The sequence below is a fragment of the Pinus tabuliformis genome, chromosome 3_2 (genome assembly GCF_031772625.1).
Source record: "Pinus tabuliformis cultivar Carrire ecotype Pingquan chromosome 3_2, CPIR1, whole genome shotgun sequence".
NCBI lineage: Eukaryota > Viridiplantae > Streptophyta > Pinopsida > Pinales > Pinaceae > Pinus > Pinus tabuliformis.
Window position 1 is genome coordinate 258,088,296 of NC_142302.1, and position 17,288 is coordinate 258,105,583.

Consider the following 17,288-nt stretch of genomic DNA (forward strand, 5'->3'; position numbering starts at 1 on the left):
CAACAACGTTTTGTATAAATATAAGAGGACTTTTCCTCATTTTCACTCACACTTCTCATCACATCTCTCTCTCTACTGCGCAGAAATGAGTCTCTTTACTGCGCAGAAATGGGTCTCTCTCTCACACGTGAAGCCGGAAGCTGTTGAACCTAACACTGCGACTGCAAATCCAAAGATTAACCTGCGTGGCCTAGAAGATCTCCTCATCTGAACTGTGTTGCAGGTTCATCTGAACCTCCTCTGGAAGCCACAACTTTTGGTGGTGGAATGAAGTCAATCTGATGAACGGTTTGCAAGATATCGACTACCCTAGTTTGAAGCTGGAAGCTTTTGAAACTGAAGCTGCAATTGAAGAAGTAAAAATTGACCTGTGTGGCCTAGAAGATCTCCACATCTGAACTGCATTGTAGGTTCATCTAAACCTCCTCTGAAAGCCGCAACTTTTGGTGATGGAATGAAGTCAATCTGACGAACGGTTTGCAAGATATCGACTGCCCTAGTTTGAAGCCGAAAACTGCTGAAACTGAAGTTGCAACTGCAGAAGTAAAGATTTACCTACGTGGCCTAGAAGATCTCCTCATCTGAACTGCGTTGTAGGTTCATCTAAACCTCCTCTGGAAACCGCAACTTTTGGTGGTGGAATGAAGTCAATCCGACGGTCGGTTTGTGAGATATCGTCTGCGCTAGTTTGATAAAGAAGTCGCTAATGTTGATGCTGCTGATCTAGGGTTTGCTACTGCTGATATGAATCAGATTTATTGTACTACTTTTCTCTGCTGAATTATTGAAGATAAAAGAAGATTTGATCAAAGGGTTTCCCCACACATTGTGGGGTTTGTCCTTGGCTAGCTACCACATCTTGTGTCTCTTGTCTTGGCTTGTTTTCTGTCGATCGTTTAATGTTCTATCTGCACTTTACTTTATGTACATGTGATTGCTAATCTGTGGAATATAATAAGTAGAACATACCATAACTTAACAACAATATTTTGAAAAAAAAATTAACTTTTTTATAAATATAATTCTTGATTTCTGATTGGTTATAAAGATCGATTTGACAATTTTTATGAGATTTGCCATATATTTATTGGAAAAACAAAAAACAAACTAATAATTCCACATAGCATCCATCATTATTACATTGTACTTTCAAAATGGCTCTCCATTATTACAGTCAAACTGGCAGTCGATCTTCGCAAAATACTGAGTTTTAATATACAAAAGATAGGTGTTGGTTGAAAAGGATTGGAGTAGTCTAACTAGCAGAGGAATTGCCCAGTTTCCATTGCCGCCCAAAAAAATTTCCGACTGCGGCAATCGAGAATTCCCTCTGCCACCCTCCACCACTTTTTCCAACTCCGCATTCCTCCGCCACCCTTCCGCATTAACTCCAACTGGTATCTGTCTGACAGATTCTCTCGTTTAGACGATTCGGGTCATGTCGCACCGCGAAAGTCTGCATCTGGGTGCCGAAATTCAAACTGAGGCCTCAACCATGCGCGGAGCCCCCATCGCGCGCCTTCAGAACTTGCAACCAGATAGAGCTCACGGATACTGTGAATTTTGCATTTTTCACATCTCACAGAGATACACCAGGTTCTGCATTTTTCCTGCACTACTCACGTCGCTAAACCAGATTATTAAAGATCGCAAGCAGACTTTGTCTATCTGTTTTTCAGTGGTATGGTCCTTCTAGACTTGTTTTGGGCATTTTCAGGTTTCTTTCCCGGCTATTGGATTGGAGGTTTTCCTCTGGTTTTTTGTTGTATTGTTTTCCTCTACTATATCTGACGATGTTTTTGGCTGTATTGAGCTCTTTCTGAGCGTTATAGATTCAGGGATTGTAACCTCTTTTATTTTTAATAAAAGATGTTGGTTTTTCTTCTAGAAAAAAAAAGAGGACCTTTGTCCCTATGCTTAGCTCAATGTCCTTATATGACAATACCTATGCGAACATTTTCCTTGGAGAAAACTTGATCACTGACTTGACATTCCTTGATAGCCCTACCTAGGCCTCTCCCACCCATGTTGGATCATATGCCTACGATGGTTTCTTTCCTTCCCATTTAGCCTTTTCAGGGATTCCAAAATGGAAGCCCTCCTTGACAGCGTTTTCCTAGAACAAAATACTCAATATTATAACCTACAACTCAGTGTCTTCCCATTAACAAAATGGGATGGGCGGATATTCGAAACATCTTGACAGAATCTATAATCACCCAGCATTGGTGGAATTAAAAATAATTAACTACTTACCAATGATAAGATGACAAGAAAATCAATGAACAACCAAGAATTGTACCTCCTGTGGCTGGTAATTTGTGCAACTCAGACATCTCAGGGCACAGAGGTAACAACGTTAATCATTCAAACATAGGGCAGAGTGGGTAATTTGAAGGTTTGAATGTGGATTTAAATAGCAATGGTTGAATCTAGGTATCTAGTCATTACAATCAGATTCTCTGAATCTTCAAGCTTAAATGCAGCTCAAAACATTAAATCCACCCTCAATGACAGGTCCAGTGCATCAAGAGCATTCAAAGGTTCAATTTTCATCCATTTCAGTGCTTTTGAAAAATATTCTCTCAGTGTGCTTACCCTGCTTATCGGCATTTAGTGGAAAAGTGCAAAATTAGCAAATTCTCAACACTTCAACACCATTCCATAAACCCTTGAAAGAATATTTCAGTGATATTCCTAAAAGTTTCATCGACGTTGGGCAAAAAATTGTGAGGTTTGAGTACTACTGGTGCAAACGAATTGCAGATCTCTGATGATTAGCATTTAACAAAAAGGGTTGCATCACCAAAAAGATGTTGGGACTCAACCAAAAGGTGAAACCCCAAAAACATATCAGCATTCTGTTGAATCCACATGGCTTACAAATTTCAACTCTCATACGAATTAACTAACGCCAGATAGCTGATCGGATTTCAATAGGGAATTAACACATCAACCTTCCGATGGGCCAAAAACAATGGTTGTGTATCAGTGTCAACACCAATGGTTGTGTATAGTGGATGAGAGGGTTACAATGGCAAAAAACGATTCAGAATATTACAGTAGTCTTAGATTTCATTTTCACTCTGCCTCTGTAACAAATAGTATTATTTTATAGCTTCTGTTTTTATCTGAATACAGGGATTATGCCATTTGTTAAACTTTTTTGGGAAGTAAAATGAATAATCAACAATTCTGAATATCAACAGTAGGTTAGAAATTTGTTTATAACTTTGAAATATCAAGAATAAGTATATATCAGAATTTGTCCTTAAAAATAGTATTAGAGATATTAGGATTTAATGGGTAAATTGTTTGTTTTGGAATAATTTGTATCAAGGATGAGTTAATTGGAGTTATCTTAGGTGGTTGGGCAGAACTGACATTATCCTCCCCACTCAGGTTAAAATCCCCCTAGTAAGATGATGATTTTTTGATGTCTGGATAGAAAAACACTCTTAAGTGAGTATATCTAACATTGTTATTGTATTGGAATTTGGCATATCCTGTGAAGAGATGATAATTTGTAAAAAAATAGATAAGCTAGGTTTTCATGGCATCATCAGGTGGCCCTTTTTCATATTCTAAGTATATTTATGTTTTCCTGTTGTTATGAAAATACCTTTTTCATAATCTGTTCATGGTCACTGAAAAATTAGGATTGCCAAATGTGATCATTGTCAGTGCTTATGTTTCTTCCCATGCATTTCTTACTGAAACAAAGTTCAGTCCTCAACACCTTTCCCCCACTGAGGTGTTAATTGTATTTCCTATGCCAAAGTCATGTGCTTTACATGCCTTTTTATGCTTGTTCATCGTTGAGGAGAAGGACCATCATATGGGTTCATTGCTCATGCTGTTATTTTTTCCCTATCCATCATGCTGGCTGTCAAATAGAATCTCTTTACTTATTTATGTTCATGCAACATGTTTGATTTTTATACTTAAACATGTAGTTACTATGTTCTCATACCTATGTTCATGGTTCGACGTTTATTAAATTTATAGATCTTTATTATGGTTAGATGGTCAAAGGCCAATGAGGTTTGAACCTTATCATTGCGTTTTTTGTTGTTGGATTTTTGATTCCTTGCCTCTAGTCAAAGATCTCGTTGGATTTTCATGACTTCATCAAGCTGATTTTGCCTTCATGGAATAGTATATGATAGCGTAGTAGATTGTTATGTTATTTAAACATGCCCTCTTCATGATTTGTTGATGTTCACTGAACGATGTTCTATCCTTTTATGCTTGTGATAAAGTGTTAATTGTCCTATTGCCCAAATCAACATCGGTTGTTATCTTTTAGTTGTGTGTTCGGTGAAAGTGTTTATTTTGATCTTGTGTGCTCGTGCATATATGCGGGTTGATGTTCCTGGTCACATATAGTTTATGGTCTGCTGGATAATGATGGTGTTGATTAATTTTCAAAATTTTAACGTGGATGCTCTTTTTTTTAGGTTGTTCTACAGTTCTGCTTCCAACCAGGATTGTCCATGCATTCAACCTCAATGTGGAAGACACAAATTCTCATCCAAGCACACAATGTTGTATTTTTCCGAGCATGCAATTCTCATCCAAGCACACAATGTGGTCTTTTGCCAAGCACACAACATTTATCTATACAAATATTTTTTGTTGTAAAACGCATCATGGAAGTGATGGTCATGGTTGAAGGCTTGTATTTTATCTAGTCCATGGTTTTCCAACTTCCAGTTGTACAGCGAGTGATAAAGCTGTGATAGATTAATTTACCTTTTGTATAAGCATCATTACATGAAATGATACTCTGGAAGCGCAAAGGAAGTATTATTCAATACTGTGGCAGTTTCCACAGTCTTGAGGAAACAGTTCTAGCATTTTGTAATAAATTGAATATAATGAAATCCATTGCAGTGAATTTCTTGCTAGCAATCTGTTATATTTCCAAACTTTTGATGTTCAGCTCCACTCCATTTTGGTATCTTCCTTTTTATGTTTGGAATAACCATGAAATAAGTTTGATTACTGGTAAATAAGACAATAATTAAGTAGAGGAATAATGGTGGCTTAAAGACCCTATTGTGGACTTGAAAGCAATTGTATTTTAATAAGACATCACGCTGGACCATAAACTAAATAGTGCCTTACAAAAGATTAAAGACAGCCAAAAATGTAAGTGTTATAGGTAATGAAGACCTTATCTTTAAGACTTAATGATCAATGTGTGATCTAATATTTCAAACAAAGATTTTGTCAACAAACAAGCTTGTATCATGGTAATAAATTATAATCAGATGGAGTACTGCTTAAGTAATATACTTCAGTCAGCAACATTCCCACTGGCAACAGTCAGCATTAGTCTTCATCCATTATGATGTTTTTCCCACTGGCAACATTCCTTGAAATTATCTACAAATTCAAAAGGATGACTTGCTTTGCAGGAATCCAGAGGTTTTTTCTATAGTTTTTCTCATATGGTCTTGAGTATAAGCTCAATCCTCAAGGCAGAAGCTGTTCCTGTTCTAGGAATGGTGACAAATGCTATACTCTGTTTGTATTGTCTCTTTTCCTCCAGTTTTATTTGAGGCATCAGAAATGGTGAATAACATCTAATGGCTTTGAAAATGTGAGTTTTGTCCACATGGATGGTGTGTTGATTCACATGATTTACAGAACTTATTAACCTTCTAATCAATGCACCCAAAACAGGTCCTTATATGAAAGATAAAATCGTTTCGATCTAGGAAAAGTTAAGAAACTTCTTCCTACTGCAATATGTTTGTAGTGGCACAATCAATTTCAAGATAGATCTAGAAAAAGAAGTGATATTTTTCAAAAAATTAGAGACAGAAAATATTATATAGAACAATATCCAAAAGAAAATTATTCTATTAGAACAGAATTGAACATAACAGTCCAATTTGAATATGCTAATAAGTTAATAACATGATCCTCTAATATATAGAAATTATAAGTTTACCAATATCTATCGTCTGTAAAAAGATTAAGATATTTCAGAAAAGATGAAACCATATTTTAGTTTTTCATCACTCAAGGATTAAGATAAATTACAAAAAGGGGAACAATTGTAGGCTCAGCGCAACCATTAAGGCACTTGGCCCCAAATCTCTAGCAAAACAGTAGATTCACAGAGACCAGATAAACTCAGGTTGTGAACTAGCAAAGACTATGCCATCACAATGCCTAACTGACAAAAAAAACTCAAAGAGGCATCAGATAAAAATATGCCTCAAAGAAGTTGTAATTTTAGCTACAATTATGTAATCAGTGTTTTTACAAGCCAAAGAAGCCAAAATAGACCAAGTTTACATGTTCATCCAGAAGCTTGAGAACTTGGTCAATGGTGATTACAGGTAGTCGGAAAACCATCGTTTTCATGTGGTTGACCTTGTCCATATATGGTAGGTGAAACTAAACTTATCACTCAAGTGGAGGTTGTTGGAAAATCCATCCATTCATTGGTCTATGCAGTGGCCACACATTTATGGAGTAACTACATCATCACTTGGACTGGGGTGGGGGAGAAGCATGAAAATAAGCCTTGGCATTTCAGAAAGAAATCTGGAATGGAGTTTTGGTTTCTTGCAGCGAGTTGATATCAGAGTAGGTTGGCCGAAGAGCAGCATTCATACTACCTTGGAAAATCTAGGGTAAGTTGGCAAACATACTTAGGAAAGTTTTCGTTGTGTAGTTGGAGATTCAAACCAATTCTATTTTGGCTAAGATTCATGTTTGATGTTTAAAATTTTGTTCTACAGTTTCATGGTGCTGTATTTCAGAATATATATCTGCTGTATTTTCTTTTTCCCTGAAAAATAAAACTTATATTTTCATGGTGAAGTGAAATATACATTGTCAGACCAGGTTTGAAACCTGATCTAATCTGGATAATGATCCACGAAGAAAATGACGAAAAGGATAAACTGTAATAGACAATTAAACATCTTTATCAAGATAATCGTTCATCTCAAAACTTCCTTTCTTTAAAGATGGAACTCCATCACTTGAATTTCCTGCCCGTCTAGGATTTCATAGATGCCAAGAGAAACAGATGACAATTGTAGAGTCTCTTTAGAAAGTTGATCTCCTTTTGAGTTCAATTCCCTCAGGATATGCTTGGCAGAAAAACATTTCATCTTATCTATTTCGTTACGGATATTCCATAGGATATGTTCTAGACAAAGGGCTTCAATGAAAACTTTTCTATCCAACCAATCAATAACAAGCTTTGAATCTCCCATGATTTGCAGCTTAAAATGTTTTTAAAATTGGTAACATAAAACAAGGTGCACAAAGCCGTAAATTCTGCTTCAGTGCTTGTATCAAAACCAGGGGAATATCGAATAGGCATATGATGATTCTGATGAAAGAAGATAATGACACCAACATCGCAGCATGGGGATGTGTTAGTTTTTGTAGCAGCGGACAGGTGTTCTGGTCACAAATTGTGTCTAGAGACGAAGGAACATGAGATCTCCAAAACCTAGAAAAAGTTTTGAGAGAAAAGACTTGGAGATGCCTTAATTAACATAATTAGCCATAATTAAAATATTCCTAAGTCTAACCTAGGAAAATTGGTTAATTAAAGAGAATGAATTAAGGAAGTTTGATTTTGCTCCAAAGACTTCCATGGATGAAGTCAAGATGATCTTGGTGGTTGGTTGAAATGTAATCATGGCCGTTAAGACTCCAACGAGAGATTATAAGAGCATGTCAAAGGGCTTGAAGATAGATACAATTGGTAAGTTGAGCAGTTTGACTTACCCAGTTGCAATACTGAACAAGGGCACAATTGAATCTGGGAAAAGGATCGGAGCGAGAGATCAACAAAGATTTGAGAGCAGGAGTTTGGAGGAATTTTCCTTAGTATTTTCCAGTGTCCAAAACACAAGAAAGAGGAGGCCGAATACAGTAGGGCGAGTTAGCCAGATTTCCCAGTGCGAGTTGCCAGAGGAGCCATGTTTCAGTTGCAAGTTGTCGGATCAGGGTCCCGAGGCAAAGCGAGTGGGTTTTAGAGGCAGAGGGAAGTTAGACGTCTCACCTAGAAGCATTTCTGGGGCTGTACGGTTTTATTCAGCCAGGCATTTTTGGGCTTCAGTGTGAGTGGCAAGGGAGAGTGCAAGCAGGCTAGGAGAGACTAGATCAGTTGCAAAGGGAAACAAGGGTGTCTTCCAGATTATTTTGTCAGTAGTATATTGTCGGAGCTTTGCCAGATTAGCAAGAAGATCTTTGTACTCTTGAATTTGCTGAAGAATTAATAAAACCCTCGTCTACTGCACTAGTTTGCCCTTTGGGGTTTTTCAAGGAACAATTGTCCAAAAAAAAGAGTGTAAATTTTTGTATGTGTGCATCTATTTCTCAGTTCTGTATTTTATATTTCCACAACATTTTATTGTGAAGAATGCAATTGTGAATTTATTGTTGTTTGCTGAATACTAATTCAGAAGACAGACAAACTGCTAACCGTTAGAAGATAAATCTCCAGTAATTGCATTCAAGTAATTTTCACAATATGTCTCTGGCTTGCTCCATCAAAAAAGGCTCAAGGAGTATCGGGGAGCAATGGAGGCATAATTGGAATTCCAAATATATCTTCTGTATTTATTTTACCGTTGCTGAATTTCCTTAGTATACTGGGATCTGTCGTGATACAGATTGTTGAATTTATTGTTACAGACCTAGCTACATTTATTTCGTTGTTTTCAGTAAGATCAATCTGTCATTGAGTAATCTGTAAGAAGTGCTTAATGCAACGTTCTTTGAAGAAGTTAAGGCCCGCCACCAAACATATATACTCTAGGATGAAGTATCATTTTCGAAAGTAATTTATCCGATTCAGATTAATAAATAGAATCTCTCGACACAGAAGTTCTTGAAAAAATTAAGTGCATTAGCAACACAGAGGACCATATATCGATGCCAACAAATATGGGCGGCTGGGGTATAAAAGATTTAAGGATTTTCGGGAAAGCCCTTCTTTGCAAATCTCTTTGGAGAGGTTGTTTCCACTCCAATCCATGGAGTGCCATTATCCGCCATAAATATCAAAAAGGGAGAACTGTGGAGGTCTGGTACAGGTCTGGAGCTATCGGAATCAATCAGGGATCAGCCATTTGGCTAAGTTTCAGGAGAATTGAACAATATTTCTTATGTAACCTTAAATGGAGGGTCTTCTCTGGCTCCAAGATCCTTATTGGCCTTGACCCTATCGCTGATGTCAAAGATCCTCTAAAGTTCCCGGATCCTCTTCTGTTTTATCTTCACAGGTCAGGTTGCTTCACGTGGAACAGAATTATAGAGAAATGGAATGGCCTCTTCCCTATCCTTAAGAATGCAGCAGAACTTGGCATCCCTCAGGTTTTATCTTCTTTATGGCTCTCTCAAAAATTATCTATTGAACAGATGGCCTTGAAGCGCGCTTCGTCGGAGGATCACATGGTTTGGTCGATTCCATCATCTACAGCAACTGTCAAAGATATTTATTTGGACCTCATCTACAAAAAAATTCCTCCGTCCAGGAAGATTTTCCCTCTAAAATGGTGGAAGCTCTCATGCCCCCTAAAAGTGATTATTTTCTCCTGGCTCGTCTTTTATAACAAGAACCTGACTTGGGAAAATTTAAGGAAACGTGATTGGAATGGCCCCAGCAGATGCGTTCTATGCAAGATGGATGAGGAAACAAATTCCCATATGTTCTTCTCCTGCAGGACCTCCTTACTTATCTGGTATGAACTTGCTATGATTTATTCCGTTCAAATTCCTAACTTCTCTTCTGTGGATGCAGCTTTTCATTGGTGGGGAAATCAACACCCTCACAAACGCCCAATCCTCCCGATAACTATATGGAGTATATGGAAATGGAGGAACTTAAAAGTATTTGAGAATTCAAACATATCTTTCAACTATGTGTTATCATCAGTTTTAGCTCTTCATCCTTCCAGTGCTGGACAGTAGATTTGCTGAAGGTCATAGTGCCGATATATTTGTTTTTGGCAGTTTTGTATGGCAGTTTGGTATGGGCTTCATTTGCCCTTCTCATGAGATAATTTGCTGATGGTCATTATGCCGATATATTTGTTTTGGCAGTTTTGTATGGCAGTTTGGTATGGGCTATATGTGTTCTTCCATGAGACAATTATGCACTTATCTTGTTTAACTATCTTTTTCCTTCTTTGGGGTTCATCTGCTTCTTCCACAGAGGCAGTCTACTCTCTCCATGTGTGCTCAACAAGCATATGTTGTATATATTGCCTCAATATAATATTAAAGCTTTTCTTTCTGAAAAAAAAAAGAGCAGATATACACAAGTTTGTCATTATTTCAGCCTGGGTATAACCCATTTTTAAGTAGCGTATCACCAAAAATCCCCACAGGAACACTGCCCGTCCTTGAAATGATGGAAACGGTTAGTATCTCTCATAATGATTTCTCGTAAAACAATCATGGAAATGAACTTAGTGGCAGAATGACAGTCACCACACACTCGAAGGTTTTTAACAATTCTAATGGTTGTCCCATGATATGTGTTGATAAGCCCAAATACAATGGCCAACTTCTCACTATGGTGGAAGAGAACATGTTCCTTCTGCTCCTCTTCCACATCATGCAGCACAAAATCCGTGTCCGGCACATATCCTGCCTCTTTCATATACCCAAACAACCTTTCCAACTCTGCAAAAATGTCCCGCATCTGTAAGTTTGATCTGTTTCCTGCCATGAAAACATAAACCCTGTTATTTACCTCAATCCAGCTGCATCCTGGCATCTTTTTTAACCCCCCGTCTTTCATCATTTTCCGGACATTTTCTGCATCATCCCGCCTACCTGCCGCTGCATAGATGTTTGCCAGATGCACATACGGTGACACATTTTCAGGATCTAACTCAAAAAGTAGTTGTCCCATAGATTCTCCTAGTTCTATATTCTTATGGACCTTACAGGCACCTAGTAAAGATCTCCACACAGCTGGTCTAGGATTTATTGGCATTTTGTCAATAAAGACTTGCACCTCATCCAGATGCCCAGCACGACCAAGGAGGTCAACCATGCACACATAGTGCTCAAGCTCTGGTTCTATGTGATAACTATGACTCATGCAATGAAAATATTTCCAGCCATCCTTCACCAAGCCTCCATGGCTGCAAGCAGACAAGACACCAACAAAGGTTACATTGTCTGGCATGGTGCCAGCCTCTTTCATTTCTTCAAAGAGTAAGAGGGTCTCCCTGCCATGACCATGCATTGCATATCCTAATATCATTGCATTCCATGACACCACATCACATCCAGGCATTCTATCAAAAACCCGACGTGCATCCTTTATAGTACCTATCGTTTCAGAAGCAATGAAGGTGAATATGACGAGAGCGAAGACTATCTAACAACATTTACATTTCCTGATAATACTATTGTTTTTCAATACATACATGATCATCGCCAGCCCAACCGAGGACTAGATTTTTTCATTCATGGTCAAATTATATGGAATTCCAGATTCACATGGCGTCAGATCAAACAACATCTTGAGGACTATACGTATAACTTCCATTTCAGATCTGAAATTATCCATATTGGCATGGGTGACATTACAGAGGAAGGAGAAATAAGTAGTCCCGCGGAGGAAGAAGTGCCTAATAGCCTTCGTGTAGCAGTGGATGCGTTGCCATCATTAGCTGTGGTTAGCGAAGAAAGTGAAAGCAGTGATGGAGACATGTGCTCAATTTGTCACGAAACGTTTTCCAGTGAAGAGCCTGCAAAAGAATTGCCATGCCAACACCTCTATCACTTGAAGTGCATTCTCTTATGGCTTCACCGCAGAAATTCTTGTCCAATGTTTAGATCTGAATTTTCTTCTTTAACCGAGCTACTGCTTTCTCCAACGAATACATTTGATTATAATTTCTTGCTGAAAGTAAAAATTTAACTTCAAATTAGATTTAGAAATCCATTCAACATGACAAGCTCACAAAAACTTAAACCCTGATGTTCACATTCATCACTCTGCTGTCTTTTAACTATGCAAATTAGACTTGCAAAAATAATATAATCCAGAACCTAGGCATTGAGGCCAGTATAGGCATGATACCATTGAAGAATTTGCGGCAACATAAAACCTATAAAGAAAACAGATGAGGTATAACTTTCTCTTATTTCATTTTTTACTCTAAATTTATTAGAGTAAGATGACTATATTTGAGTTTCCAACAAAATATGAAACATATACACACAAATATCTTACCTCAGCTGACAAATCTACATTATTAAAATCAAGAATGAATAAAAACCTCAAGGCAGTGAGGGGTGGAAGGGATTTTAATTAACTACGGCTGCGGCCATAAAAGTGGGTTTACCAAGGAAGGTTGGCCTCTCATCGCTGGCCATAGTCACAGTCACTCTCATGTCGTAATGTTCATCAGAATGTTTTGAGATATCCTCCGTGCTCTGGTTCACCCCATCTTCATTACGAACATCCTGTGATGTGTTTCTTTCTCGACCTTCAGAAAGGGGCCCACGCATGGACTCCTTGAGGTAAGAGCATACGAGAATAATCACAGGAAAGGGAAAGAGAATGAGCATGACACCTAACAGATACAGAACAAGCAAACTCCAATCTGATAATTTGCTGCCTCCTGAGAACATCTCCGCTCGTTGGTGTTGGTATCCTTCCTGCAAGGCCTGCACGACGAAATTCCGTTATAGCAAGGTATTAGAAAGCTATACGATTTTCAAAACACACAAAACCATAAAATGTAAGAAATAGAGACGCACAATCAAAACTTCAAGAACATCAAGATGAAGATGAAGACTGCCAGGTTCAAAAGATGTCGTGCCCATTACAGCTGATAACGGTACAGAATTTTGCTGAATGATATTTGATGGCTGAGATTTTAAAATCTCAACGATGATGTCTTTGTCTTCTTAGGCGTAAAGATCCCCCAATTTGGCGGTGCAGAATTCATCCAAAAACCTTGGTTTGGCAGCTTCAACGTGTATATTTTGCAGTACCATGTCGGGAGCCGAGGAGAAAAAAAAGCTTCAACTACACGTCCTGCATGACAATGCTCAGCAGGCCCCTGATGTGTTCGACGAAGGTGTCTTTGGACTGAAGCTTCAACTTTCTTGAATGAAAATGTACCGCGGAATTCTTCCAGATGTCGCGGTTTCAATTTCAAATTTCAAACCAACTTAGAATAGAATAATGAATGGCCCAGTTCAAGTTCTTGTTTCGGCGGGTTTCCAAATTCAAATGAGTGTAAGGTCTGGTGGTGGCATTCAAGACGGACGCAACCAACTGACTGACGTGTGCCTGCACGTCAGAGTGGAGGCGAAAGTGGAGGCGGGCAGGGTCGTCGAGGGGCAGGACCACGGCAGATGGCAGAGTCCTCGGAGCTGCGTGTCCTGTAATCGCCGGAGAGGGATGCATGCTATGATGCATGGTCGAACATGGAAGGAACCTATGACGTCAAAGAGGCTGTCTGCCCCTGTCAGAGGGTGTAAGGACATAACATTAACTTTGCTATGGAGGTGGAAATAAGAACAAGTGCCTTGCTCTATGGAGGTGGAAATAAGAACAAGTGCCTTGCTCGGTTTGTTTTTGGGATTCTATTATGATCCGGACAGTAACAACATTTTCACATAGTATTAATGATATTGTATTAATGATATTGTAAGATATTTTTACCGAATTTACAGTCTCTATTCTTTATGATAATCGTAGGATGTGTATAGATATTTGTATATCCTTTAGGTTCTTATTGAAACCCATTGTATTGTATATACACAACATATATTATATGTCCAATAAAGATATATTATATGCATTCTCAATTGTGGAATTTGTATACTTTCTCAGATTAATATATGTGCACACTGAAGGCATATTCAACTAGAGAATCAAATGGTATATCATATATTTGAGATTAAAATTGGATCTCTGTTCTGGGATATTCCGTAAATGAATTTTGTTTATGTCCCCAAGTATATATGAATTTTGTATTTAATTTTTATCACTGTATTCATTACATGATGTTGAGGATAAGTGTGTTCAATACTATCAAAGGCTATAATAATGTTTATCCCAATATAAATGTAATAAAATCTTCTTATAATAAGGTTAGATTAAAATTATATATGTTGTCTATTTATTTATGGTGTAGAGGAATGGGTGTTTCATATCTAACAGGCTTCAAAGACTATGTTAAAGACAACTTTATTATTTGTTAGATTAAAATTACATATGTTGTTCATTTATGGTGTAGAGGAATGGGTGTTTTATACATAAGGCTTTAAAGACTATGTTAATGGATCAAATCTTCAACCCAATAGTCACATGTTTGAATCAAAAAAATCCAAAACCTAGTATCATAAATGAATAATTACTATTAATATTCATAAATTATTTTAAATAAAAAATAAATGACACTAGATGGGTGACTAATTTGGTAAGTCATAATCATTATTATTGTTGTTTTTTGTATGGGAGATAAGAATTTAAAAAAAACTATGTAATTTTTTACCTAGATTAGGGTAACTTTGTTGATAAAATTAACTTATAATAATATATTTTTTATACTTTTAAAAAACTAATTAATAATATTTATATACGTTATTACAAAATCAATATTTTATTCTATTATGAATTGAATTTTTTGGTAAATATTATTTGATGACACTGTAATATAAAACAAATTATTGTAATTTTTATTTTATATTATTTCAAATTTTTTATTAAAAAAATATTAAATATATATAATATTTTTTTAGAAATAAATATTAATATTAATTGAAAATAAACTTATGGTATTTGTAATAATCTTTTTCTTCACCATAAAATTTTGAAAATTCAATTGAGAATATATTTATTCAAGTTTCCATTCAATCTTAAATAATCATTTAATGTAACTATAGTTACATTAATGATTGTTACTTAGATAATCTTCTAAACTAAAGATGGAATAAAATTAGCACAAGCATATTTCAATAAACTCTTAACTTTTGTAAGAAACGATGATGTTGGGATTAATGTTTCATCCAAAAGTATCTATGCACCTATCTCTATTCTTTTCCAAGGTTATGTAGTCCATTATTACTTTCCTTCATCTATGCACCTATCTCTATTCTTTTCCAAGGTTATGTAGTCCATTATTACTTTCCTTCATCGTATTCAAGTGTGTTTCATTATTAGATTTATAAATTTGTTCATTCAATGCAACTATACACCTATCTCTATTCTTTTCCAAGGTTATGTAGTCCATTATTACTTTCCTTCATTGTATTCAAGTGTGTTTCATTATTAGATTTATAAATTTGTTCATTCAATGCAACTATAGTGAGACTAATGATCATTATTTAGATAATCTCGTAAGCTAAAGATAGAATAAAATGTCAGCAAGCACATTTCAATAAACTTTTAACCTTTGTAAAAAATATGATATTAGGGCTAATGTTTCATCCAAAACTACCTATATATCTATATCTATTTTGCTCCAAGGTTATCTAGTACATTAACTACTTCCCTTTGTCGTAGTTAAATGTGTTTCATTATTAGATTTAAGAATTTGTTCAAACATTCAATAATGGAGTCGTCTATGGAGGCAGAGGAAAGTGGTCGGAATCCTTGCAAAAAAATGTCAAAAAATCTTATAGATGCAATGTTTGAATCATGTTTTTGATGGTGGAAATGGATTCAGCACCATCAAAAACCTCTTGGGCACCTAAAATTATGAAGTTTAACAACTTTTTCTTGGATTTACAAAAAGCCCTGCGGGATTTTTTCAAATTATGGCCAAAATTTTCCATAACTTTCCAGGCAAAAAAGGATAATGTTATTGATTACTTTTTGTGTAAGGATAATGTTATTGATTACTTTTCGCGTAAGAGGCATGTATTAAACAACACCGCTATATATTACACTTGTTAAAATATGTCTATATATATTTTATATTTTAATTTAACTGCCTATATTTATATTTTATATTAACTTTCTATATATATATTTTATATTTAACTATTTTTTTGGTGTTTTTTTTAACGATGTGAGGCATGTACTAAACAACACCGCTATATATTACACTTGTTAAAATATGTCTATGTATATTTTTTATTTTAATTTAACTGTCTATATTTATATTTCTTTTTTTTCCACCGAAAAAAACGAACCATCTATTAATAATAATAGGTAGTTACACAACGTATGCAAAGCATTGCTAGAGGACTTGTTCTTTGCCAGAGAACAGAGTCGCTGCTGAAAAATAAAGATCAGCACCATCAAGCGCACCCGGAAGGCAATGAGCCAGCGCAGGGACCCCTAACTATATTTATATTTCATATTAACTGTCTATATATATATTTTTTATTTAACTATTTTTTTGGTGTTTTTTTTAATGATGTTGTCTATTGAGACCACAATTTATTTTATATTTAACTATTTTTTTGGTGTTTTTTTAACGATGTTGTCTACTGAGACCACAATTTCGCCTTAAATATATTTTTTAGCCAGAATTCAACAATTTTTTGATTGCAAAATCTTATATCTTTAGCATTTCAATCACAATTTTAACACTATTAAATGGATTCAACATCATCAAAAACCCCATGGGACACCCAAAATTCCACAATAACTGTATGTAACCTGGTTTTTTAAAAATTATGACCAGATTTAACCACAAATATGCCAAAAAATAATAATAATAATAAATAAAAATAAAAATAAAAATAAAAAAATAAAAATGGCTTTTTCTAAGCAAAAATATGGCCTGTTCAGACTACATGTTTTATTATTATTTAACTATTTTATATTTAATTATTGTTTAGCTATTTAACTGTTTTATTTTTAACTATATATTTTATCTTTAACTATTTTTTTGGGTGTTTTTTTAGGCATGGTTATTAATGCCAAATGGTCCCACATTTTTAATTTATATTTTTTCGCTAATATCAAGATTTACATTACATTAATAATTTTTCGATATTCTAATTCATATGGGTAAAGTAGGTAAATAATATTAATAAAATATTTCACGGATACCTAAATTAAACAATTTAAAATTAGTTAATACATGTATCTCTTTTAAAATTTAAAGGATTTTGATGGGTTTACATATTATGACATGGAAATTACATGAAAATTTCATGGCCTCTAAAATGTATATATCCATTTTCCAGTGTCATATACAAAACACAAATTGTCCCATAAACATAAACAAAAAAGCAAGAAATAGATATCATATATTCTTGTTACTGTTATGGTTGGATCCCTTCGATGAAAGGCCTATGGAAATATTCCT

At 35.6% G+C, this 17,288-nt stretch overlaps 1 protein-coding gene, 1 long non-coding RNA gene and 1 pseudogene across 2 annotated transcripts; 1 reads left to right on the top strand and 2 right to left on the bottom strand.

The window, feature by feature from the left end:
* The first annotated feature begins 1,244 nt into the window (after positions 1–1,244).
* LOC149180649 (uncharacterized) lies at positions 1,245–4,900 on the top strand. Its single transcript, XR_016257480.1, has 2 exons — positions 1,245–1,681; positions 4,461–4,900. It is a non-coding gene; the product is annotated as an uncharacterized LOC149180649 (long non-coding RNA).
* A 5,457-nt stretch (positions 4,901–10,357) lies between these two features.
* On the bottom strand, positions 10,358–11,296 carry LOC149180650 (pentatricopeptide repeat-containing protein At2g22070 pseudogene; annotated as a pseudogene).
* Positions 11,297–11,974: 678 nt separating this feature from the next.
* On the bottom strand, positions 11,975–13,267 carry LOC149180651 (uncharacterized). Its single transcript, XM_089418209.1, has 2 exons — positions 12,772–13,267; positions 11,975–12,678 (listed from the first exon to the last, which is right to left on the bottom strand). The coding sequence occupies exons 1-2, from the start codon at positions 12,835–12,837 to the stop codon at positions 12,316–12,318; spliced, it is 429 nt and encodes a 142-aa protein (XP_089274335.1). The 5' UTR covers positions 12,838–13,267; the 3' UTR covers positions 11,975–12,315.
* Between the last annotated feature and the right edge of the window lie 4,021 nt (positions 13,268–17,288).